The 27,067-nt window shown below is 54.3% G+C and overlaps 1 protein-coding gene across 1 annotated transcript in view; it reads right to left on the bottom strand.

The window, feature by feature from the left end:
* Positions 1–639: 639 nt before the first annotated feature.
* Positions 640–27,067, bottom strand: part of NTN1 (netrin 1) — a 99,984-nt gene continuing 73,556 nt past the window's right edge. Inside the window, exons 5-6 of the mRNA XM_005515319.4 lie at positions 13,418–13,492; positions 640–4,342 (exon numbers count right to left, since the gene is read on the bottom strand). Coding sequence (XP_005515376.3) covers positions 4,014–4,342; positions 13,418–13,492 — 404 coding nt within the window. The 3' untranslated portion in view covers positions 640–4,013. The remainder of the gene's footprint in view (positions 4,343–13,417; positions 13,493–27,067) is intronic.

Here is a 27,067-nt window from a genome sequence, read left to right as displayed (position 1 = left end):
CTGGAAATGTTTTGTGACTCAGCCCCCCCCACTTCCAGCTTCCTGGTGTCTGTCCCTCCAGCTCTTGCCTGGGCTCCAGTGCCACCGTATCCCCTGGGCTGGTGGCACCCGGGACCGCTGGTGTCCACGGGAGGTGGGTGATGGAGCCCAGACCCCCACGGCGGATGTGCAGGAGGGGCCGGGGCTGCAAGCGGATGTGGATGGGGCAGAAAACGGGTCTGGAGTGGGGTTGGCTGCTCCCCTGGCCCTGGGGTCCGGCTGTCCCATCTGCCCACCCCATCCACCCGCCCTGCGCGCGGTCCCGCAGGTCTCGCTGTGTCCCGGCTCTGTCCCTCTGTGGGACACAGTGTCCTCTGGCAGTGCAGGAAGGACCTGGGGACAGACCTGGCTCCTCACGGACAGCCCGGGGGTGCCAGCGGGGACCCCCGTCCCACCCGCCATGAGCCTGCGGGGACCCCGCTGTCCCCAGGGACGTGTGGCCGGGGGAGGACGCTGCTGGGACACGGGGCTGACGGTCACAAACAGCCGTGCAGAACCCCGGAGCTGCCCCGGGGACACCGGCAGAGAGCGGGGAGGCAGAGGGGACAGTGTCACCTCGCTGGCCCGCGGGTGGGAGGAAGCAGAGATTTTGGAGAGTCGTACAGTTTACAAGAGTTTATTCAACTGCTTTCTGACTTTAGTTCTACCGAGTGGGTGCTGAACAGTTACAAGCTCCTCCGGGTTCAATTACAGCCAATCTAACAAAACAAACAAACAACGAGAAAAAAAAAAGAAAAAAGAGAGAAAAAACAAAACAAAACTTGGAAAAACAATAAGAAAATCCACAACTTTTTCACGTGTCATTAAATATATTCATATATAATAACCATAATATATTAGTATGCATTGTAAAGAAACATTGCCCAAAGCAGTATGCAATGGTCATAACTAAACAACATTTACAGTTCAAGATATTAACAGAAATAATAAAAAAACAAAACAAAACCCCAAAAAACCAAACAAACAAAAAAAAAACCCAAACAACCCCGAACCAAACACAGGTTTTGTGAGGGGGGAGGAGGCGGGAGTGCGGGGCGAGGGACGGACGCCACAGGACGAACAGACACGAGACTCAATGACACCTGTCAGGTGCCACCGCCGGGCGAGGATTGTTTTGGCATTTCAGCTGCTCCCGGTGCCGCAGGTGGCACCACAGCCCCGGCCCCATGGACCTTGGTCCTGCCCCGGGTGTAACGCGCGGAACCCCGAGAGCTGCACCCGGCCAAGGAGGGTGATGTTTAGGGGTGACACCTTGTCCGTCCTTAGGTGAGCAGGCAGAGGTGTCCCCCGGCACGTGTTCTGTAGAAGGGGCGGCTGCCGGGAAGAGTCGCATCCCCCAGCACCCCGAGAAGGGAGCAGCTCTGCCGTCCCCAGCGGGGCCGTGCGCCCGTTACACCAGCTGCTCCCGCGGGTCAGCGTCACTGGAGCGCGAGGGGCACTGGGGACAGTGGATGGAGCGAAGGGGCTTCTCCAGCATGTTGGAAAGCACAGAACCTCAACAGGGGTCACGGGATGGGGTCCTGGAGCGATGATGGGTTGTGGTGCGGTGGGTCCTGGTGGGACAGGGACAGGGAGGTTGCCTGTGGTGGGCTCCGAGTCGGTTCACGTCTTGTGCAAACTCTGTTTCCTTCTGATTTTCCAGCTTGTGTCGGTGCCTGGAGGGGTCTGGCCATAGGACGGCGTGGGGGGTCTTTCTTCTGCAGCCTCCCAAACCGGTGGGAAGAGGAAGGGGCTGGGGCTCGGCCCAGGAGGGTCTGGGGGTGTCAAGGCTGTGCTGGCGAGGGCGGCTGTGCTTGGACTGAGCGTGGGGTGTCCAGAGCACTCGGTGGGCAGCTCCTGAGTCCCAACATCCCCTGGTCTCGTCTTCATGGCTTTGGGTTGGGTCTGGTGGCTTTTAGGCCGTTGGAATGTCACCCACGGTTCAAGGGCGTCCTGGCTAACCCAAGGACAAGCTGTCCCCAGCCACTGCGGGGTGTCCCTGGCATCAGTCGATGCTGCTGCAGGAGAGCATCCAGGCCTAATTCTGGGGCTTTAAGCCTCTGTTTAGACACTTGAGATGAGATTTTATCCTTCAAAAGTTGGTGACTTGAGTTCCCTTGAGCTCTGAAGTGAGGAAAACGAGGTCTGCTCTGTTTACGGGGACAAAACATGGACCTGGGGGCTTGAGTGATGTCCCAGGTGGGATTTCTCTCCTAATATCCAGATTAATTCTGGAGGCGCCTTATGGTGGTAGTGGGGACTCGGCAGAGCTCGGTCCCCCCGGCTGGTGTCGGCAGCGTCCCTGCGAGCCCTCCACTTAACACCTATTTACGTGGCTGCCTTGCTTTATGGCGGTTTATGTCATTACATAAATATTGTCAATTGCTATAAAACAAGGCAAAACCACTGGAAAATGTCATAAAATGGATGTTTCCAAGTTTCCTAAAAGGAAAAATATCAGGGAGGTTTTGCTTTTCATAGCGACTAATGTTTGCTTCTCCTCCAGGTACCCGGCCTGCCCTCCCTGCCTCTCTTTTCCACCCCAGCTATGAGAACTCAGATAGCCCTGTTCCTCCGGGGCCACCGTGGCAGGAGACCAGCTGGCAAGGGGACACAACGTTTGGGTGACAAATAACAGCCAGTCCTGCCCATGGGGTGTCTCGGGGACAGATGCACCAGCCCTCGGGCTGGGGACGGGCTGTGAGCTGGCGGTGAGGCAGCAATTACAAATGGGGAATTGTACGTTTGCTGGTTTTCACCCCCAGCAGAAGGAGAAGAGCAATTTGGGGAGCTCTGGGAGGGTCACACTTGCTCATCCCTTCCCTTGGGCCAACCTTAGAGCTCTGCGCTGGCCCCGCTGCCCGTGGGACAGTCCCCGGCACCTCCTGTGTCTCCCAAGGGAGCTGGTCACCTTCTGCGGGGCTGCTGGGGAGCGGCAGCACCTGAGGGAGCTGAGCAGAGCTGGTGTGGGTTTGGGAGAGCTGAGTTTGGGAGTGAAACCTCTGCCAGCCAGGACATCACTGTCACCTGCACAGACTTTCCATCACCTGGGGGTTCCTCTCTCTGCTCGGGGTGGCAGACAGGACCAAACCCATGAAGGAAGTCCCCAGGGGTGGCCATGGTGGAGACTGGAGGACTGCAATGGACAAGATCTTCTAAGGCACCTACAAGAACTGGATCCCAACCTATTTTCTTGCAGAGTCTCTGTGTTTCCTTGAGGGTCCTGGTTGTTCAGGGGTGGCTGGGAGGGTTCCGGGGCATCCTGTGGGCTCACACTCCGTCGGCGCGGTGGGGGCAGCGCTCCTCGGGGTCTGGGGGCCGGGCGAGGAGTCACTCCCCAAGTCATGCCCACGTCGCCCACTAATGTGGTTTCCTCTTCGCTAACCTGGGATGAGCGCATCGCCACAGCTGGAGACCTCACCTGCCCCTGGGTGTCGTACAGCTGGTGACGGTTACAGCTGTCGGGTACCAAAGAGTCTTCAAACAACCCATCAGTCAATCCTCAGATCTGTCCTCGGCGATAAGCCTCTGTTTAGTTTCCTCTACAGTAACTGTCTCCTTCAACCTAAGCTGAGAATACACATTTCTGGGGACGGGGGATAACTTCCAGCACTGCCATTGATTAGTTTCTTACAGGTTGGATGTCCCCGTGCCACGCTTTGGGAGCAGCAGATGTTAGCAGCTGGAAGGCAGTTTGGTGCCTCTGATTTCTTCAGCCGAAAGAAGGTGGGGGGCGCTGGGTGCCGCACGCCCATACCCACCCTCCTCTTGTTTTATATCCACGTGTGCCATTATTTTGTTGCCTTTTTTGTTCGTTTTCTGCTGGAATACGAGGTGCAAACCCAGCAGCCCCACAGCCGTGATCCCCCCATGTCCCTCCAGCAGCGCCAAGTTCCTCCCGCCGCCCCCGTCGCCGGTCCCTGCCCGCCCCAGCCCCACGCCAAGCAGCATGCACATCAGTCTCTCCCTCTCGCGCGCCGGTGCCGTCTCCTCCTCTAGGCTTTCTTACACTTCCCCTTCTTCTCCCGCTGCTGGAACTTCCTGAGCCGCCGAGCCCACGTATCCCGCCACTGGATCACCAGGCTGGTTTTGTCCGCAATGATGCCGCTCTGGTCAGGAGAGTCCTCGTTGTTGCCCAGCAGCAAATACTTCTTCATGGGTTTGATTTTGGGACACTTGCACGCAATGTCCTTGGAGTGGATCCACAGGGTCTGGTCTCCGCGCCGTATCCGGTTGCTGCCTTGTTTGTAGACGGAGATGATGTTGACTGTGAACTTCCACCAGTCAGCATTTTTTTCCGCTTTCAGGATGTGGATCTGGACAGCTGGAAAAAAAAAAGCAAGGCAAGAGAGGAAAAGATGTTATGGTTTGAGCTGGCAGGGAGAAAATGAATTTCAAGCCTTACCTAACAGGCTGTGTGAGGAAATGGGATTTTGTCTCCTAAGCCCAGGCTGGGGGAGAGTGACAAAGGGTGGTGGATGCACAAAAACTTCTCTGTCCCCAGACACCCAAGAGCAGCGGGCGCTGGTGGCAGAGGCTCTCAGCAAAGGCTCGGGACATGCTCTCCAGCTCTCAGCCACAAAGGTGGCGCTCTGGGTCCCTGATGAGCATGGCCATGGCTGCCTAAGGACCACGGAGCGTGGAGGAGCCCTGGGAGCTGTACCCCACCATGGCACTCCTTGTGCTGGGAGCGATGCAGGGCTAACGGAGCACTGGACCATCTGTGTCCCAGGGAGGAGAGGAAATGGCCTCAAGTTGCACCAGGGGAGGTTGAGGTTGGATGTGAGGAACAATTTCTTCCCCAAAGGGCTGTGGGGCATTGGAACAGGCTGCCCAGGGCAGTGCTGGAGTCACCAGCCCTGGAGGGGTTGAGCAGATAGAGATGAGGTTCTCAGGGACATGGGTTAGTGCTAGATTTAGGTTATGATCTTAATCTTAATGATCTTGATGATCTTAAGGGTCTTTTCCAACAAAAATGATTCTATGATTCTATCTGCCAGGACGCGGTTGTGCAGCAAGCACAGATGGAGCAGCTCCCCAGGGCTGTTGGTGTAGCAACATCTGCCCCAGCAACTGCAAACTCTTAAAGCAACGGAAAACATACTCAAAAATCAGGTGGATTTGTGCAGTGGAGTCTGCCTTTTCCCTTGAAGCAATTAACACAGGGACAATTAATAAAGCCCGGGGGCGGTGGCCTGATCAGGGGACAGAGGCTCTGTGCACACAGAGGGTATTGCAGTGGGCAAGGCAGGGAGGTGACTGTCCCCATCGTCAGTGCTACAACCCCGGGCTGCCCCGTAGGACCTGGGACAAGCTTTCTTCTGACCACGTGTCCAGAAAGCAGCATGTGCTCCAGGCAGAGGACGGGATTCTGTATGGGCTGTATGGGCTGCCCCTCCAGCCCTCCCATACCCACTAGATGGGCAACTTGGTGCATCAGTGCCAGGACCCCGAGGCGGGGTTTAAGAGAAGATGAGCCAAAATCTGGAGAAAACAGGGACTGACCCACATCTCCAGTCGTTTGGCACGTGGAGGTAGGAAAGAGCTATTAGGGTTAGGGCTCGGACACTGTACGGACGTGCCAGTGGCAGTGTCCAACCTGACTTCTGGGTCCGGAGGACTCTGTGAATGCTGAATAGTGACATGGGGCTTCAAGGGGACATCTTAGTACACAGTAGCCTGGTGAGCTGGGTGTCCCAGCAGATAACCGGGAGATAACAAGGTCCCAAAGCAAAACTGAGATGAGAGGACCACTGTGATCCATAAGCACAGGAATAGCAAAGAGGATGGTGTTTTCCAAGCCTATGGCTGATGTTGTGTAGAGAAACTCCTGAGAAAACCTGGTGAGAGCCCTTGCTCTTCCCCAGAGCATGGTTCATGCGCCACAACCCTGCGCCCACCCGCATCCATGTGGGAGTGGTGGCCCATGGTTGGTGTGACTTGGCATCATGGTCTGGGCAGGGGAGGACTCTCCATGGGGTTGTCCACAAGGATGCTGGGATGGCGATGGACACTGGTTTGCTTCCAGTATCCTCGAGAGGAAGACCCTGCTCATGGCTGATTTCAGAAGCCCCTGGAGCCACCGTGGTTTTGCCCCATGGGGCAGCTGCAGCTCAGGTGGCCACCACTGCCACCCATCCTCCTCCTCAACCCCTGTAGCAGGCACCACTGTGCCCTTTCCAGGTGACATCTGTGGGCTTGGGTTCAAACCACAGGGAGGGATGGAGACCCACTTTCCTTGTGTGTGCAAGGGAGCCTTTGGCCCTCAAGCGTGGCGAGGAAGAGGAGGCACAAGCCTGGAGGCAGCTCCTGGATGTCGGTCGGTCACGGCGCCGGGGTGGCAGAGGAGGATGGGAGCAGCAGTTGGCCAAGGTCACATCCTGCGGGGAGGCCGAGCACATTCCCCTCCCTGACAACCAGCTTCCAGGAAAATATCTTCACCGGGAAGTGATTCCCCAGCCCTCCCGGGTTTGTTTGCTGACCGTGGGATGAGGAATCCCCACCAGAGACAGAGGGAAGAACCTGGGTGGCCATGCCGACCCTGGCAAGAGCCTTCAGGCACAGTCCAACCAAAAAGTGCTTTTTGACCAAATCTTTAGGCTTTTCCCCCTATTTATGCCACTTCCCTCCATGCCCGGTGAGCTGTAACCCCTGCCTGCCTCTGCCGTCTGGCCAGACCTTGGCAGGTCCCATCACAATTGCATAAACTATCAGACGGAGAAGAACCCTCAACAAAAACCCAGGCAAAGCTCTCCCGTTGGCCTTGTAACAACCCAGTTTTACCTCCCCGGATTAGCGGTGGAGCAGCATCACCTTCGCTTTAAAACCACCACATACAAGCTGATTTTGAGCTATGGAAGGAAATGGGGCTCTGCAGCCCAGCAAGGCTTTTTAACATGTTGCAAAATATATAGAGCTGGGGTTTTTTTGTTTGGGTTTTTTTTTGGTGTTTTGGGTGGGTTTTTTTTTTGTTTTTTCTTTTTCTCAGAGGGTGTCACGGATGCCAAATGCTCCCATAAAATAAAAAGAGAGAGAAAAAAACAGCCCAAAGCTCTGACCGTGTATTTCCCAGTCTGGAGCGAAGGTAACAAAATGGGAAGATTAGCCAATATTTTATTTTTTGGAAACAAATCTTTCCAAAAAAGCTTAAACCTTTGACCTGCCTGGTCCACACTGACCAAATGGAGAAAATGAATGAAAAGGAACCGGGGAGAGGTGGTTACAGGAAACTCTGCTCTAAAGTACACAGTCTGTATTTTTTTGATGTCAAGGCCCCCGTCTCTTATGTTTTTTCGCCTTTTATTAATGAAGTGGAAGGAGTGAAAGCCTCGGCGAAGCTCGGTTGGCACAGCCACAGCTGCCTTCCCCGGTAGCGAGTTTCTGCCCATAGCTTTGCCTCCAGGACACGCAGCTCCCCTGAGCCCGGCTGCAGAGCCCAGGTTTAGCGCTGGCTTGCCGGGTGTTTTGGGGTGGGGGTCTCCAGCATCTCCCAAGGGACACGGGATGTGCAGAGAGGTGCCAGGAGGAATTTTTGGCAGCACCTAACGTGGCTCCTCTGGGTGAATCCCAGGTGTTTAGGGACTTGTTTCTCATGAAGCTTTCCGTTCCTCTGTTATTTTGGGTTGGGGGCTCAGCTGTGTCCCACCATTCCAAAGCTGGCTTTGCTGCTTGTTGTTGTCCTTCATCTGCCATTTCCTATGGCAAAGCTCAGCTTTGCCTGTGCCATGCTGAACTGCTCCCGCTTTGCTGCTGCACCCACTGCACCCCGGCACCCAGGCTGAGGGACTCGGGACTGTCCCTGTCACTGCATCCCAGGAAAAACAGCCCTGATGTGTCTGTGGGACAACCAGACAACAGGCTGTAACAGGGGCGACGGTTGTCCTAGGATCACGGCATCATTTGGTTGGAAGAGACCCCCAAGATCATCAAGTCCAACCATAACCCCCCCCGGCACTGCCCCATGTCCTGAGAACCTCATGTCCGTCTGTCCAACCCTCCAGGGCTGGTGACTCCAGCACTGCCCTGGGCAGCCTGTTCCAATGCCCCACAGCCCTTTGGGGAAGAAATTGTTCCTAAATCCAACCTCACCCTCCCCTGGCACAACTTGAGGCCGTTTCCTCTGCTCCTGGCGCTTGTTCCTGGGGAGCAGAGCCCGACCCCCCCTGGCTCCAAGCTCCTTTCAGGCAGTTCAGAGATCAGAAGGTCTCCCCTCAGCTCCTGTTCTCCAGCTGAACCCCCCAGGTCCCTCAGCCGCTCCATCACACTTGTGCTCCAGCCCCTCACCAGCTCCGTTCCCTTCTCTCCACTCGCTCCAGCACCTCAAGGCCTTTCTTGGCTTGAGGGGCCCAGAACTCACCCCAGGATTCCTCGTGCTTTGCACGCAGTGGGAAGCTGAGCCCTGCAGGTAATCTGGGGCTGGAATCAGGGATTTTTCTCCAGGTTTGCTATTCTGCACCCTGCTCTGCTCCCCAAAAGCCCCAGTCATCTGAACAGGCATGGAAAGCTGGGGATGGGGGCTCGAAGGGTGACAGGAAGGTGCTTAATCTGGGTGAGAACGTAGGGCTGCCCCATCAACCACATCCCACCCAACACCAAAGCTGCTGAAGTCCAGATCTCACCCAAATGGTGCCTTACAATTCACAGCAACCAAGCTGATGCATTCAAGTGTCTCCCCACATTATGCTGCTTCCTAAGAAGAAGGTAGGTGAGTGGTCCCCAGGAGGGGATGGGGGGTCCCTGGTGCCCTCCTGCATCCCCCGGTGTTCAGCTCTGGGCCAGGGATGCTGCCCGGCTCCTTGAGGCTCAGCTGGGAGCCTCCGGCCACAAGACAGACCTGAAGGCTGGATGCCACAGATGGAAGCACAGGGGTGGATGATTTGATGTTAATAAAAACAAAAACCAACCCCAAAACCTCAAAACAACATGTTTGAGGGCAGCCGTGCAAAGGTTTAACTAAAAGCAGCGCCTCGCAGCATTCAGAGACCATGAGTCAGGGGCTTGACAATCATGAGATTGCCATGAAAAGAGTCAAATGCTTTTGAGGTTTGTGATAAATCTCCTGATTTCAAGGTTTCTCCTGCCAAGCTGACCTAGGATGGGGCTGCATGGACAAAACTGTGCATCCTGTGCACTAGCCTGACCCCAGGAGCTGGAGCTTTGTGGGGCTTCCAGCAATAGGGAACATCACTGCGCTGACCCCGGGGACGGACCCCACAGGGGTGGCAGGGGGAGCAGAGCAGTTTGCTGCGGGGGACAAGAGGGTCTTTGACACGGGCAGATGGAGCCAGGTGCTCGGGGCAGTGCGCACACAGGCATCCTGGGCTAAGCTGGGGCTTCCCATGGGCTCGGGTCCCTTTTTGCTGCACAAGTCAAGCAGAGCCTGTGTGGATTTGACTCCATCCAGCAGCAGAAGGTGACACTGACACCACTTGGGTTTGGGAACGGCTGGCTCCTTGCTGGAGTAAAGGGTTAAAATGGGATTTTTTTTCTCTTTTTTTTTTTTTTTTTTTTTTAAATCTTTAATTTATTTGGCAGCAGCTTTGCCTGCCTCCAGCTGCCAATTTCCTACTGGTTTAATATTGAAGATTTACGACCTCAAATCCCGGCTGGCCTGGGTGGGACCCCTCGCTGCCCCGCTCCCTCCCCGGGGACGCAGTTCTGGGGAGGGATTGCTCAGCACTTCCCTGCTCCGGGAGCGGGATTTCTGCACCCCCTGGGCAGCGGCAGGGGCTGCGGGCTGGGGGTGAGACGGGACCGTGCGTCTCCATCCCCTCGGCTGTTTTCTGGGGATTCAGGATTTTTTCTTCCCCCTTCTCTCTTTTCAAGATGCCTTTTGAAAACACATTTTACTTTTTTCCAGCAGCCCCTGCCAAGCTCCTCTCGACAAAAGGGGTGACTCAGTGAAGACTTCGCAGATGATCTCACCTTTCAGACAAGAATCCCGCTCCTCGCCCCCGTCCCCTTCCTGATGCTGCGCTGGGGACATGGGGAGGGCACAAGGACAGCAGCTGCGACGCTGGTGCTGGAACCCAGCAAAGCGCTCCAGCATCACCTGTGCAGGATTGGGGTCTGTTGCAGTGTGAGGAGCTCAGGTTTTGGGGCAAAATGGAGATTAAAAAGCTTCATGCTCTGTTCCCGCAGCTGCTCATCCTGCTCACACAGACCACACACACCACAGGCACTGGGCAAAGCCCAAAAGTGGGGCTGAAACAGCAGCACCCGGGTGAGGGATGCTCCCGCATCCCCTGGGCCAGCACCACCTGCTCTAATAGAATAATCTCCATTCCTGTAGGGCTATGGGGGAATCTCCATCCCCAGGGCTCCCACCTGCTTCCCTGGGGTAAATTTAACTGCCCCAAACCCCCTTGCTCTGCCCCTGCTTTTCTGGGAGCCAAGCGACCCTTTGCACTCCCCAAGACGGACAAAATAAAGCCAGGAAAAGCTTTTCTGTGTCTGTTCTTGCCTGACTCCCCCACCCCAAACCCCCAGCCTGCCCTCCCCATGCCCCGTGTAACTCCAAATATGTGCAGCAAAACCCATCTTGCAAAAACAGCCCGATTCAAAATTCAGGAAAAAAACACCAACAAACAAAAAGTCCCCACAAACCCAAAAACCAAACCAACCAACAAAAAACCACCAAAACCAAAAAAAACCCCACTACATCACACACACACACACAAATATAAACCCAACAAAAACAAATAGATAAAAATAAATAAGGGAAAATATCTCCTTTGAATGGCTGAATGAAGCGGAGAGCTACAAAGCCCCATTGAGGCGTGCGGGTGGATGATCGGTTCCCGATTGAGCCCAGGAGAAGTAACTCTGCTCTAGCTAATTAAGGCCTTTTAGGACATTCAGCCCAGCGATGCCGGCGTAGCGGTGAGGAAAAGAGCCTCCTAATTGGCTTCCTGCTGGGGTGTCAGTCCCAAAGTCTTTATTATCCCTCAACCCTTTTTTCCCCTCCCTGGCCCTGCCGAAAGCCCGGGCTGCCCCGGCACGGCCACGCCAACGCTCACCCCGCGGCCTCGCTGGGCTTGTTTGCTCCTGAAAAGGCAAATTTGCTGCAGCCATGGGGCTGGTTGGGGAACCCCAGGGCCAGGGGTTCAGGTGGGAGCACCCCAGTTCCCACGCTGGGACAGCCTGCGCCCCCTCACCCCAAACCAGCCCTGGCAAACGGCTTTGGCTCACTTGTGCTTTGCTGAAGTGATGCTGCATGATAAAAGAGATGAGAAAAGCTCTTTCCAGCCCCCCCTATTCATTGCTCCAGGGTATCTCCTGTCCCAGAGAGCTCTTGAGCTGCCTGCATCTCCCCAAGGTTTGCTGAAGCCCACGAACCCACATTACAGCCTCAATAAAACCCCAAACAAGCACAAGCTTTCATCTGGATGGCCAAAAACCGTCTCCCTGGTGAGACTGGATAAGCTGAGGAGTGAAACCATGCTGGGGCCACCCCTTGAGCAAGACCCAAGTGCTGCTGCCATCAAAACATTGTAACCCTCACCCCGAGAGCCACAGGGAAAGATAATGCTTGTTCAAGGGGGACGCACGTGCCTTTGTTTCCTCCCTACCATCCTTTGAACTCCCAGGGCCAATTCGGATCGTGACACATAATTTTTCCTGCAATCAAGCAGCTGCTTTCCCCCATCTTCAGAAAGCAAACACTCCAGCCTGTGCTCAACCCTTAGGAGATGGTGGAGAACCCAGCGCGAAAATGCAGGGATACACATGCAGGAAACGGGTTTGCACCTTATTAGCCAGCAGAGAATCCACCCTCTAGAAACCAAATAGCGTCAATAGCCTGGTGATCAGCCCCACTCCTGTCTTTAATAACCTCACGTTCTAGCAGTGACATTCTCATGTGCAATTAAATCCTTTTCTCTAAGGGAAAAGGCATTTTTTTGGCCTTTCCAATGTCTGCTGATCCTCCGGCAGCTAGTCTGAGCTTGGCCAGACCCCAGTGCAGCCCCACTGGATGGGGACCATGAGCGTGCCCCCAGCCTTGGCAGCTCATCCATGCTGAGGGGTGCCCTCCACAACCATTTTGCCACGTGGGTAATGGAAAAATAAATGGGAATGCAAATAAAACATTTGTCTCCAAGCCCCCTTCCTCCCCGCCTGGGCTCATGGGAGGTGCCGGAGCACAAAGGCAGCGCGGAGCATCCCTCGGATGGACCCGCTGGGAAGCGCCTTGTTCGGGGAAGGGTTGTTAAATGGGAATTCGTTCTGCTCTTGCAAACACTTCCCATACATGCTGAGCTGCTGCTGGGAGCGTGTTTGGAGGAGGGAGGAGGTATCTCCACCTCTGGATGCTTTGATGTGAATGGGATATTTGTTATTTTCCTTGGTAATTTGGTGAATACATCCATATTATATACACATACATATATATATGCATGCATACACATATCTATATATTTATGTATCCCTCTATTGTGGAGGGGAAGGGCTGGCAGACCCTGGGGCAATCACAGCCCTGGCAGGTACTAAATCCTGCCCCACAGCAACTCACAGTTTCCTGGTTGTTCACATGTTGAAGGCTCAGCCCTAAACCAGACTCAGCCCTAAGCCAGGCTCACCTACACCCAACCCACTCCCCAACCCTGTCTCAAACTCAAAGGCTCGTGTTCACTCCCTCCCATAGATACTTTGCTGTCTCTGCCTACAGTATGGAGGGAGGTGTGTGATATAATTTTCAGCCCCTACATGTGTTTAGCAGCATTTCTAAACACTCCCAAGCACCTTCTCCATGGACCCACAGGTGACCACGTTGGGAACGGACCCATGTTAAAAACAATTCCAGGAGCAGAGAGCTGGAGCGGGAGCTCAGGATGCACCAGCTCCAAGCCACTGCTCTGAGCTGGAGCCGTGGGAGGATGCTCAGGACCTTGAGTACCAGCAACGACAGGGATCCCACAGCTTCCCTGGCTCGTCCCAGGGCTGCATCACTTTCTGAACTTGCCCAGGAATGGATTCATCACCTGCTGCTTGTCCCCACAGCAAAGCACCATTTTTAAAAGCCACTGCACCCAACAGCACAGTGAGAAGAGGCAGGACATGGTGTCATTGTAACCCAGAAGACACCTGGGGATGAAAACTCTATGATCTCTGATTTGGGGGTTGTCTCAGCATCTGCAAGGGGACCAATTTTCCAAGCAACACGTTGCACTGCTGCTCTGCCGAGCATCACCCTCCCAGGGATTTCTTTCCACACCTAAAAAGCTACACCCCAAATTTCCCGGTGCACACCCCAGCACAGGCAGCTGCTGCAGAGCAAAGCTGGGCATGGCTGAGACCCAGCCAGCAACCTGTCCCTGGGCTGGGTGGCCTTGGGGACACCCGGGAGGGAGATAGTCCTGCTCTGCATCCCCTTGCGACCACTCGTCCCTGGGCAACTCACCGTAGTCTTTCTTACAGTACTTCTTCATGTTGATCTTCAGTTTCCCCTTGGAGGCTTTGCAGTATGAGTCACAATCTGCACAGGAGAGAGGGGGAGGGCAAGAAAACATTAACAAAACAAATTAGCCTTAGAATGAATAAAAGGCTGGGGGAAGGGAGGGGACAGCTCAAAGCTGCAGCCTGCCATGAATAAGCAGCTTGCCTGTGATATCCATCTGCCAGGCCCCGATTGGGTCGTCTAAGGGGGCATTCAGAAAAACCTTCCTTTCTAAAAGAAAGCTTTTCACAAAGGAAACCATCCTCCCGCCCGCCTCCCCCAGCCCGGCTTCCCCGGGCCGCCTCTGTCTTCCTGGGAGACCCCTGGGCCTCCCTTATTGTGCCACCCAGAGCTTTTGAGAGCCACACAGATTCCCCCTGTTCTCCAGCTCCCAACTGGAGCCTGCCCGGAGCCCACAGAGGCCCCATTGTCACCCCTAACCCGGGCTGGTGTCAGCCTTTGGCATTCATTGCCGAGAGATTCGGGCTGGGGTCACCCTCTGACAATGCAGGTCAGAGAGGAAATTAGCAGCCCATGAAGCATTAGCAAAGCCTTTTGGTGTCCACTCTACTGAAGTGTGCAAATAAAATACCCCCAGTAGGAACACTGCAGTTCTAATGGGCCCCTACTGCTGGGACACGCTGGATTTGCTCGGGCAGCGCAGCGGCCGGTGCGGCGGGCAGGCGGGAGCGCTGGCACGGCAAACTGGCAGCATCGCCGGGGCTGGCAGGGCTGGAGCTGGGCCACGGTCCCAGGCAGCTGTGGGGATGATGCTGAGCCCTGCCCCGGGGATGCCGCTCCCATGCGGGATGCAGCGGGACAGCATCGTGCGGTTGGTACCCTCCCGCTGCTACTGGGAACATCACAGTGTCACCGGGGCCAGGCAATGCCACAGTGGATGGAGATGTGCCACTCCACACCAGCATCAGGACTGGCTCGTGGACACGCTGCCCATGCCCATGCTAGAGAGAACCACCCAGCACCATGGAAATCCCATATTTGGGGGAAAATGGGACGTGTCTGGCCATGGTACAGTGACAGTCCTTGGGCCTTGCCACCTCAGCCAACTGCTCATCATTCCTCCAAAGCCACCACTGGAGACCAGGTGTGAAAACCTGCTGAAATGCCCCAGCCAGGCCCCAGGGCTCCGCGAGACAGACAGGGGATGCTGCTGGTACCCATGGCCAGGTGACACAGGGTGCTAGTGTCCTGCCCCAGGCCATGTTGGTAGTGCCAGAGCAGAACCACCCATGCAATACCCCAGACTCCTGTACACACTCACCGGTGGACCATGACCTGAAACCTCGGGGGAGAAGCTGTGCAGCATCCCACCGAGCACAGTTGTGTCATGCACCTGGGTGGCATGTGCCACAGCCTCAGCAGGGCTCCAGGTCCATTTCTTATGGACGGCAGGAACACATACAAGAAACTTCTGTCTTGGAGGAGCTCACACAAGGGAAACCGAGGCACATAGCTGGGACATGGCTGCACAGCTATAGCATTTCCCAGCCATAGCTCTGCTGTATACGCAGGGACTGTTGTGTGAGGCCAGCTTTGGGAGCAGGCCCTGGTGGAGGATGGTCTCCAGTGGTAGATGCTCTAAGCCGGCCCAGGCAAGGAGGGCACCAAGGTCTCCAGAAATGCTGCACCGGTTGCTCTGTGCCCTCTCAGCTCATCAGCCTCAGTACTGCAGGTGTTCCTGGGCTGAGAGGGGGGTTCAGAAACATAGGGTGCTTCCTTGCGGGGGAAGCAGATGCTTCAGGAGGTCTCATGGACCTAAACCCAACCTTCTGTCAGCAGCAGAGCCAAACAGCAGCTTCTGTTTCGGCTCAAGCAGGGAACCAAACAAGAGAAGGAAACCCAGAGAGCTGAACACCCACACATCTCATCACATAGCACCACAGCACTGACAACTCTGGTCCATGTATGTCCCAGCCCCTCTCACTACAGCCAGGCAGAGTCACCTCATCTCAGCACCATCCTCCTGCCCTTCTGCTGCTCCTGTTCCTCAGGAGACCATCCACAGTAACACACGTCTTCACACTGTTTTAGTATGACCTAGCCAGGGCCAAAAGTAGAAACTGTGATATGAAGCGGGGCACCTTCCTCCTCCAAGATGCATGACCAAGATCCCTGCCCAGCTCTGACTGCCCAGGGCCCTTGGAAACCCAGCAGCTGAGCCCATGGCCAAGGGGTTCCAGCAGCTGATGCCTTCTCTTGGCTTTCCTCATCTAATGTGACCCTGAACATCACAATGCTGTCAAGAAACAGCATAAGTGCACTAGAAAGGAGTGGATATTCCATGAAAGCCATAGTTTAGAGGAAAGAGATCCACTAGCAAAGCCCCAGCCATGCCTACACAGTGAGATGCCATCGTGCAGTGGCACATTCCTGCTTGGTGTCACCAAACCCATGGAACAGAAGTATTCCTGATCCACCTCACTGGTAAGATGTTCCCAGCCATCAACACAGAAGAAATAGTCTGTAAGAGAAATAAATGTGTGTGTATGGCAACCTAACAGTCTGGAGAGGCTTCCCCTCACCTGCTTGGTGGAAGCAAGGACTGATGGTAGACAAATCATCAGGCTGCTTAAGCAGCATGATTCTGCCCAACTGCAGATTGCTGGTGTTTTCGGGACACTGACAGAGTTACAGCAATCCTAATGCTGGTTCTCCTCTGGCATGAAATCCCAGAGCACTCTAGGTATTTATCACTGCTGTTGCATCTCATCCCTCTGCAGAAAACGCTGATCCCAGGACAGCCAGGGAGCAAGCGACTGAACAGGGGCAACGCTTGGGAGCTCCGGCTGCGGATTTCTCCTCCCCTGGACAAATCCAAGTCAGACAGATGTTGGTGAGCAGCTGGCTCTGAGCACTAGTGACAGGCAGGGGTGGAAAGCAGCTCCCACCTGCATGCTCCACGGGTCAGCCCTGGGACCTGCAAGAAAGTCTCCATCAGCCAAGCTGGCAGAGCCCACCAAGAACAAATCCTCTTCTAACCCCACAAAACAGCAGTCAGATAGAAATCATCACTCTGGACTTCACTCACAAGAACAACCCCAAGTCTCCTCAGCAACCTCTCCCCATGGAAACCTCCCTGGCCATATCTGAGCTTTCTTAATCCCTGTGCTCCTGCCACAGAATTTCCAGCCTGCCTGAGATTACAGACCTGCCAGAAACCCATCCCAGCATCATTTCCCAGCCAGGGAGGCTGTGAGATGATGGGGCACCATCCATCCATCCTCACCCCAAGGCCTGCAGGACAACACCCCATTCCCACAGCCTCTGCTTGCTCCCTGGGTACAAACCTGAAAGCAGGTGTGTGGCTCAAGACACACACACCCACAGCCCAGGTCTAAACCTGATTTTTACTAACACAGCCCCTCTCTGCCTTCCCTTTATCTTTCTTTTCCTCCCAAGCCCATGGGTTGTGCCAGAGACTCAGCTGGTTTAAATTGAACTTGGTGTGGCCAGAGCCAGCTGGTGTAAATCAGTGTAAATCACCCGTCGCCAGTGCAATCCACATGGGTGGGGGATTTGCCCCAGTTTGTTTCCTTTGTTTCCTATGTGGAGAGCTCTTATGCCTCCTGGGTGACTTAGGGGTCCCCCAGGGGTTCTTTGGGAGGGCAGATTAAATTTCCTAGACCAAAGCCTTGAGTTCACATTTGCTGGTGAGCAGAGCTGCGCGTGTGAGGGGGTGTTGTAAGATCACTGCTTGCTCAGCCAAAGTGCACAGAGGGGATACTACAGGGTATTATTTCAATGCTCCCTAATGCCAAGCAAATACCCTGGTCTTGCCCATCAAGTGACAATTCAGCAGTTTAGGCTCTCGGGGAAGCTTTGCTGGGCTGCCAGTTCCCTGGGGGATGGTGACAGCAGAGCCAAGCTCAAAGGCTGGGGAAGGGACGGGAGGAAGGAAACACAGACTGAGATGGAAGAAGAGGATTCATTTGGAGCCCGGAGCACTTTAAATGCGGTTTCACTGACTCGAGCCCATGGACAGGAGATACACACGTGATGCAGAATTTGTCCCCACATTCTTCTGGTACAAACCCCCCAAGTCCCAGGACACAAGCATCTCCCTGTCCTGCAGGACCCTCTCATCCATCTCTGTGAGGTTGCAGGGGATCAGCCTGGAGTCACCTGCCCTTGGAAGGTGATGCCAGAGTCAGACCAAAAGACCAGAAGTGAAGCCCCCCTTGAGATGGGGAACAACCTGGCACCTGTGGTGTGGGGTGGTGTCCAGGTCCCATCTATCCCGGTGTGATGGGGTGGACACCACCGGTCTTTGCCCCACAGGACTGTTGGTTGGGCTCAGCCCCCGCTTTCAGCCCCATCACCCCTGTGCACGGGGTGCAGGACAAGGGTTGGTCCTGGTGCTGTCTCTCCCTGCTCCTCCTCTGGGGTAGACCTGTCCTGTCAGCCTGCCTGGCCCCAGACAGGGCTCACCCGCCCTCAACAGACCCCAAAACCTCTCCCAGTATCCCCAGCCTGTGTCTGGCTTGGTCATCCCCTCCTGAAGGACCCAAACACACCTACAGCACCATGGTGAGTGAGAAATCAAGTGGTGATATCCAAACACCCTCCTTCTGCAGCTCCCAGCACTTTCCTCCCTGAGTTTGCTCAGCTGCACAAATATTTCAGTGCAAATCCCCATTTCAGAGATGCAAACCCAAAGCACAACCAGACTCCTGTACTTTTTTTTTCCACCACCACGTCCTAACGTGCTGTGCCCTGCAAAGGGGACATAAGGGGACATCCTGCACCTCCCCACCAGGTCCCCAGGGCTGGGAGCCACCGGCAGCTCCCCTGCAGGAAAACACAACATTTCAGCGTTTCCCAGATAAACGGAGCAGGAGGGGATGTGGGAAGAGGCAGTTGGGGCTTCTCATTCACAAAGGGCTGGGAGCAGGTGGCGGGCGGCTGTTTCGTGTCCATCGCAGCTTAGTAAAATGTGTCAGCATCGCATTCAGCAGCTTTGCAGCTCAGCCCATCCCCTTGATATAACTAATTCTCTGGGTGAGCAAAGAGTTTTCACAGCTAAACACCTTCTTTGTTTTGTTTTGCTTACTTTTTTTTTTAAAGGTTGCTTTTTTTTTTTTTAATCTATTTCTTCATTTTGGGGGGTTATTTGAACAGGGCTGCTAGCATAAGACTGAAAGCTGTGAGAAGCCGGTGCCACATCACCCCATGTTTTGCTGATGCACCCCACTCCTGTCGGGGTGCTGATGCTTTTGGGGCTGCACAGATAGAGGTGCCAGTGCCATTCCCAACAAGACACTTTGCGAGACCACGTCTTGCTGCGCTTGCAGTTCTGAAATGAGCTTTAAGCCTCTGCGAAAGCCACATGTCAGTAACGGAAATTAAAGGCCCCTTGATTCTGACATGATAGAACGATTAAAGCCACATTTCTTGGCCTGGGTACCTAGCTGGAAATGCAGATATAAGGCTTAGATCCTCATGGGGATTCAGATTTCTAATCCCAATTTATGCAGCTAAATTCCTATTGATTTCCCCCAGGTAGGGCCCTAAATACCTCTGTGGGCTGAGATCCAAAGCGGAGGTGTTGTGGCTTAGAAGGGGAGACCCAGCCTTGACAGCCTGGCCTCAGCATTTCGGGGTGAAGGGTTCTTGCCTGATTTCTCTCTGTGCTGCCAAGGGGCTCTGCGGGCGGGGGCTGGGGTGTCCCCACCTCCCTTTTGCACTGAGTGAGATGTGTGACCAAAACGAGCTGCAAAATGAAGGTGTAGGTCCAACAAATCCTTAATCTGTGAGCCCATCGCTGGAGAGAGCGGGACTGAGAAAATGGGAGTTGGGGTCTGCTTGGGGTCCCAGCCAACCCCAGAGCTGGCCAGTTCAGACCGAAGGAGCTGCTGTGGTTTGCTCCCATGCAAGGAGGAGACTATGGCAATGAACAGTTTTCACCTTCTTTCCTTTTCCCCTTCCTCCACAGCATCGTCGGACAGAAATTCCCTGTCATGGCTGCCTGTGGGCTGCAGCATCCCTGCATGAGCCAGAGCATGAGTTGCCCCTTGCAGTGGGGCGTTGGGAGTGAGCGGTGACCATAGGAGGGACACGGCAGCACCAGGGGAGGTTTAGATTGAATATTAGGAAAAACATCACCGAAAGGGTTGTGGCCATTGGAACAGGATGCCCAGGGCAGTGCTGGAGTCACCATCCCTGGAGGGGTTTAAAAGATGCAGAGATGAGGTTCTTAGGGACATGGGTTAGTGGACTCAGTGATCTTAAGGGTCTCTTCCAACCAAAGCGATTCTATGATTCTGTGATGCTATCCACGTCCCCACCAGCTCAGGGCAAATCTGTGCTTGGAAATGCCAGCTCCGGTGCAGAACAGCTGAGTCTCTCCTCTGCAGGCATCTCCAAACCTGTGCTCCAGGACTTGCATTGCTGCTGCTTCTGGCTCTTTAACAGCTCCTGAAGTTGCAGGGAGGGCTCTGTCCGCACCTGAGGGATGTGACTTTTGGCTTGGTGCTGCAAAAAATGCATGAGTGCCCACAGGGAGAAAAGTGAATGTCTCACTGCTGCATTGTTGTGAGCTCTGGTGTCACAGAGATGCTGAAGACGGACCCAAGTGGTCCCTCCCTTCACAGGGAACCAGGGAATCCCAGCTCTCAGCTGCAGTCCATGCCCAGACCCCACAGCTGAGCCAACAGTGCCCTCAACCAAAGCCCTGCTGCGGGTGCTCTCTGCATCGAGATGTTCCCCAGGCCCCTCCAACAACCACAGAACTGTTCCAGGTGCTCCAAAGAACTGCTGCAGCCTGTAGGCCCGTGGGATGTACAGGACAGTGTGCACAACAGCCTCCACGAGTCTGCAGAGCTGTGTGCTGCCCCGTCCCCACGGGACTGCATGCTCCTCCAGACTGTGGAAATATATCTCCAACCTGATGTCTTCAACTCGTGGTTGGGAACACGGGGGAAAAGCACATGGAGCAGAAGGGGTGTGTGGGGTGGGCAGCCAGTTTTGGCGATGGCAGGGGCAGAAACATCATGTCTCTGCTCTGTGGTTGAGCATGGGCTCTGCTGGGTGTTTGATGTGCCCAAACGGGGCACAAACACATTTCTATGAGACACCTCAGAACACCCCAAGGGCAGCTGGAAGCCATGCTCTTAACAGTCATTCTCTGAGACTGATAGAGGAGACATTCAAATAATTCTTTGGGATGGAAGCAAGGGGCAGCTTCAGTGCTGTGGGAAACCAAACAGGATTTCATGGTCATCTGGGGAAATGTCCAGATGTCCACGAGCCAAAGGTATCCCTGCCATAACTGCTCAGGCCATCCCTGGCACAGGGTCACCATCTCCTGTCCCCGTGCTGGGCAGTGATGGATCGCATTTCATCCTTTGTGTCACTTCGTTTGTTTTTGGTGCTCTGTAGACCCTAACATTTCCCTGGGACCCTATTGAAACCTCTGGCAAGAGACACAGAAAAATCTTTTCTGCAGGACGGTGCCAGAACTCCTTGGGACCACCTGGCAAGAGTATCCGCCCTGCCTGCACCCCGAGTTGCACACCATGGTCTGGGCCACTGGCATGTTGCTGGCTGCAAAGAATCCTCAGAAAACAGCGTATTTCAAAGACATCCTCAGGCAGTGGCCAGGCTGCTCTGTGCCTGGATGGGGGACTTGTTGCATGGTGCCAGGGGAAAACATGATTGATACGTGCCCGAGCTCCAGGACAGGCACCCCCAGCAAAGGGGGACCGGGTTTGCAGGCCCACGAGCATCTCCAGCCACCATAACTGCCATTAACCTCTCCCTTGGAACAAGAGGTGCAAATGAGCCCACAGCAGCCTCCTTTCTTCTGCCTGAACAAGATTGATTGAAAAACAAATTGGCGCAAATAAAGCATGTAATTAGATTAAAGCCTCTCGCCTGGAGTGGGTGGAAAGTGTCGGTGGGTGCTTCGCAGGAGCTCACAGCTCCTTTGCCACCCCTGCAGCATCCAGCCTGGCTTGGAGGGGGGCATCTGGTACCAAACCCCCCGGTGGGACCCACAGCACCCCACAGAATGAGGCCAGGGCTGCCCTGTTTCAAGCCATGGCCCGACGCTGCATCCCGGCAGCTGGATCCAGATGCTTGGGGTGCTGCTGGGGTACATGCATAGCTCTGACTCCTCAGTCCAGCCCTGGGACCCCTGGGTGCTGCAGCCAGAGGGGGAACTACCCCCTGGCACCACCTGAGCCCCACTGTGGGTCACGGTGAGTGTGCTCCTGGCTTCTCTAGCTGCCTGCTGCCTGTTTGGGGAATCACAGGATCATTTTGGTTGGAAAAGACCCTCCAGATCATCAAGTCCAACCATAACCCACTCCTGGCACTGCCCTATGTCCTGAGAACCTTATCTCCATCTGTCCAACCCTCCAAGGATGGTGACTCCAGCACTGCCCTGGGCAGCCTGTTCAATGCCCCACAGCCCTTTGGGGAAGAAATTGTTCCCCACATCCAACCTCAACTTCCCCCGGTGCAACTTGAGGCCGTTTCCTCTGCTCTGGTGCTTGTTCCTGGGGAGCAGAGCCCGACCCCCCCTGGCTCCAAGCTCCTTTCAGGCAGTTCAGAGATCAGAAGGTCTCCCCTCAGCTCCTGTTCTCAGCTGAACACTGATGGAAGGGAATGGCCCCATGTACTTTTTGGTGTTTCAGGACATGGGGTCCCATAGCAGCTGTGGCCTCATGATCATCTTAATTTTTCCTGGATATAGAGAGAGTAAGCAGGCAGGCTATGGCTACCAGTGACACAGTGGGGACAACCCAGCTGTGCCAGGCACCAACGCACTGGAAAATACTGCACAAACATGGGAGCTTTATGGCTTATCCACCTCTGCACCCTCCTGGGCCCTTTCCTGGTGACAGTTGGGGCTGGCAGCACGTTTCCTACTCCCTTCCTGCAGTAACAAACCCAGCGCTGAGCTGGGGACATGTGTGGATGCGGGGTGCCAGCCCCACAGCGCTTCATCCCCACCCTGCGCGTCCCTGCTGCAAATGTGTCCCCAGCACTGATGGGCTCCAGGGCTGCTGCTCTCGGCACGTCTGGGGACAGGACCCAGCCCAGCTGAGAGCTGCAGTCAACATGATTAAATACATTAATAGGAAACCATCTGTCTTCGGGAGCGTTGGCCACCATATAAATTCCCAGCCTGACAGAAGCTCTGCAGCCGAGCAGGCGCTGCGCAGGACACGGGGGCAGCACGGAACCAGAGCCAGGGCAAATCAGACTTTCTATTCCCAGGGAAACACAGCAACAGGGAACCAGTGCTGGGATCAAGTGTTTTCTTTCACCCACGGCAATCAGCTTCTGGAAATGTCCCAGGTTGGGGAGGGAATCTGTTCATTTCACTTCAGAATCGTTGCTGTTATTTTTTTTTTTTGTAGATAGGTTTGACAGTGTTGTCGGGCTTGGAAGACCTTGCTCTGGAGCTTGTGGCTTGGCTATGGGGGCTTGTGGGCACCCAGGTCCCTCCAGTGACAGAAGGTCTGTCCCCGAGGTAGCAGCAACCAAGAGCTGGGGATGTGGGGATGGGAGGAAGCAGGGACGCAGTGATGCAGGGATGTGGGGATGCAGGGATGGAGGGATACAGGGATGTGGGGATGCAGGAAGGGATGTGTAGGTATGTGAAGCTTATCTGCATTTCAATAGAAGTTTTGTAGTGTGTTTTGGTTTGGTTTGTTTTTTTCCACAGACTTCCTGAAATATTTTGAAGTGACCAGAGGTTTCCTCACTGGAAGCTCCTCAACCCTATTGTGCTCACAGCCATTCACTGCAGATCACCATGAGAAACCTCTTTTCAGAAGGGAGGTGGATGCTGGATCAATCAGTCAATCAGTCACGCAGTCCATCCATCACCTTGCTTACAGTCTGAGACAAGTGAGATAATACCCATGCAGGGCTGAATTAATTACGCATTGGGATGGGTACAAAGCTGGAGACCCCCAGACTGAGCCCAAATTTACACCAGGGTGACTGAAATGAGAATTTCGCCTCCTGGTTGTACTGCAGGCAGCTCTGCAGACCTTTATTCCCAGACTGTGGGATGCTCCCAGCCCCCTGCAGAGCTCTTGCTCACTGTTAGTGCTTCCTCGGAGCATAGAGCTGTGATTTTTCTCTCTACCAGTGCAAGACCTCCCCTGGCCATGCCCCATCCTTGGGTTGGGAGCATTGTCACCAAGACAAGCAGCATGGGCTGTGCTCGCAGCCTGGCAGCTCCTGCCCACCCCGGTCCCCTGCGCTGCTGATCCCCTCCAGATGTGAAAGCACTAGGGATCCCCTCAGCCTCCTTTTCTCCAGGCTGAACCTCCCCAGGTCCCTCGTGCCTGTGCCCATGCACAGAGGGATGAGCCAGGTCCTCTCTGGCCAAGACAACAGCACCCATTGCATTTGCCCCTGTGGGTACAACACTGGGGAAGATTTGCCACCAACTTCACGTGGGGCTGGAGCCAGTCCAGCCATTTAGATAAAGGTTTGGGAAGGGGTTGGGGAGCAGCAGTTTGGCCCTGTGTCCCCTCCCAACCAGAGGTGCTGTGCAGTGCCAGCAGCCCGATCCCACAGTGTCCTTTTCCGAGCAAGCCTCGCACCCCTTGCAGATGTTGTGGAGGCAGCTGGCGGCTCACATGGTGTTGACGCCTTGTTTCCAGCTGCTGCAGCTCATTAAAAGGAGCTGTGGTACATTTAATCCTTTCCTAATGTCACTTTTCCATTGAAGCTGTTGCTGCAGTGATGATCACAGTGTTTATGTGACCGTGAGCAGGGGGGGACAGTGGTCCACAGCTTGGGAGTGGAGCTGTTGAGCCAAAAAGCCCACGTTCCCATGGGATGCAGCGATACAAGCTGGCCGGGAGGCTAGAAATAAGGAGATGGCTCCCAGCTGCCTGAGCCATGAAATTCAGCCACAGCCCCTGTACCTGCAGTGAGATCAAGAGATTTAACTCATCTTCTAACAGCACCTGGCGAGGTTTTGCTGTGGCGATGCCAGTGCTGGTGGCAGCAGACCTGAGGGAGTCTTCTCCTCCATGTCCATCTATGAAGACAACTGCGAGCCTGGGCGCACCCTCTGAAATCTGCGTTCTGTGGGATGGGTGAGCTCACACCCCTGTGATTGTCCAAGGGAGATGCTGTGCACCTGGGAGCAGGACACTCATGGAGGGTGGCCTTGTGTCCCCTCGATCATCCAGGCATGGACAGGAAAGAATTAAAGCTTTCAACCTTCAGACAAAAGGAAAAAGGGAAAAAAACCCAGGACTACTCTGACTACCAGCAAACGATGCTGAAACAGGAGTGCTGTCTCATCAGAGAGGCCACTGTTCCCCATTCCTGGCTTTTGGTGGAGGATTCTGGCTAAAATTTGGTCTCAGCCCAAAGCCCAAGCCTGTAACATTCCCGATGATGTGTGGCACGGTGGTGGGGGCTCAGCACTGTGATGGCATTGGGGCCGCCCAGCGTCGCAAGATGGATAGGGAGTTCTACTCCTGTCTGACTAAGTGAATATTTTCTACAATTTCCTATAAAGTTTCTGTTTTCCCAGACTGAAGCCATAAACTTCATGTGTGTTTTTTTAAGTGAAACGCAGGAGCAGAAACAGTCTTGAAAGGCTCAGACAGCTCACGGGATTTGGTTTTTTTCTGGGTTTGTTTGTTTGTTTGTTTCTTTTTCCTTGAGATCATTCAAGATCATTCCAGAGCAGAGACCTGGCTGCCCATCTTCCTTCTCTGAGCTGCTTCTGGAAGATAATTAATCAGCCTCACATGCCCTGGTGTGCACCCACCTCTGCACTTTGGGGAAGCTGCAACCTGCAGCCGAGCTGCTTCGGGTCCGTCCACATCTGAGGGAGCCCCGGGGATGCTAAGAGTGTGGTGTGGTTTGGTTTGGTTTGTTTCATTTTTTCAATTTTCTGCATTTATATCCAGCCTTTTCCTCACCAGCCAAGAACAAAGGGTCCCAGGCAACACCTTGAGCCCAAATGACTTTTGGAAAGCCCAGATCTGGTTTTGAAACCACTGAGGCTGATTTCCAGGGGAAAACCGTGCGAAGTTGCATCAATCCAATCACCTGTTTTTATTTAAGCCCACTAGCTGAAATCATCCACCTAAGATCATAATTTCCAAGCCAATCTGGATTTGATTCAGATAAGACAACGACTGACTGGCAGGTTTGCCAACCTTTTCCCTCCACTGTTGGCTTTTTTCCCTTTCACTGTGGCCCTTTCTGCATCTCTGAATGGGACCAAAAAAGGTCGGGCCGGTAGCAAGAGCTTTCCTCACTTGGCCACAAAAATGAGAAGAACCCCCTCCTCATCCTCCAGTCTCCCGGCACGGAGAGCACGAGTGCATTTCATCTAAACAATTCTGTTTTGGACAGTTTCCCCAAATGGATTCAGACCTTGGAGAGCTAAGCAGAGCCAGGCAGGAACCCCCATGCCAAGGTGGACATTGTTTCACCCCTGTAGCCAGGCCAGCTTTGGCCCGTGCTCTTTTGAAATTCACCCCTCAGACTCAGAGTGGTGGGGATGCTCTTGGTGAGGAAGGTGCTTTCTGTCCTGCATAGCTACGAGCAAAGGAAATTAAGCAGCATCTCTCCCAGAACTGGCTGCACCCAAAGCCTCCCATTAATTTCTTTCTCTGTCTCTATAACTCTTTTGCTCCCATATCATGGGAGCTCTGGCTCGCAGACATGCTGATTTTAAGGGTTTGCCAAGAAAATACCATGAGTTTCAGCAGGATGTTTCAGGGTGGTGGTGGGAGCTGAGCAACTTCAAGACCCAGGACTTTCTGATGCTCCCCACCAAGGGAAAGGGATGAAATATGGGGTGTTCAAGCTCCCTGGACAAAATGGTGCTTTAAAAGTCCAATAAAAATCACAGTGAGAAGAATTATGATCCTGACCCCTAGAGGGGCTGACACCTGCCCCCACCACATCACCAAGGGACAGTACCGTCCCCAGTTCCCTTGGGGTCAGACAGGTGTGAGCAGGGGACAGCAGGAGCTGGAGGGCCCTGGGAACAGTGCAATGGAGACCCCAGCACGGGGAGAATGAAGCTCCAGACACGGGGTTTCATCTCAGGAACCAAGCTCATTCCAGAAAAGGCTGCAAGAAGCCATGTCTGCATCTCCTCGGCTGCCAAACATCCACATTTGTTGGCAGAGCCTGTGACAAACCTGGTGGCATCATGGCACGAGAGGTCTGCTCTGCCACTCCTGCTGCAGGCTGAGAACAGAGTGGGTTTGGGAGGCTACGAGGGGGAGGAACAGACGGATCTTGGTGTGGAGCATAAAAATCTCAGCGTTCCGATGACATGAGACAGAACATTTAGTCTGCAAGTCCCTGCTAAATAGTGAGAATTTTGGTACTTCATCTACTGAGCTTTTGTATTTAAGCAATGCTCAGGTTTATTATCACCTGGGGGAGGGTGAAAGCACTGAAAGGCCACAATAAGGTCTCCCAAGAGCCTTTTCTTCTCCAGGCTGAACACCCCCAACCTGTCCCTTCTCAGCTTCATGTTAGGTGGGCCAGTCTGTATTCCAAATACTTCATTGTGATGGACTCGCCAAGCCTCACATCTCATGTTGGAACCTAATTTATGAGGCCAAGCAGCAAAAGGGCTGAGCA

The sequence above is a fragment of the Columba livia genome, chromosome 18, assembly GCF_036013475.1.
Source record: "Columba livia isolate bColLiv1 breed racing homer chromosome 18, bColLiv1.pat.W.v2, whole genome shotgun sequence".
NCBI lineage: Eukaryota > Metazoa > Chordata > Aves > Columbiformes > Columbidae > Columba > Columba livia.
This window is presented reverse-complemented; position numbering and strand designations above follow the sequence as displayed.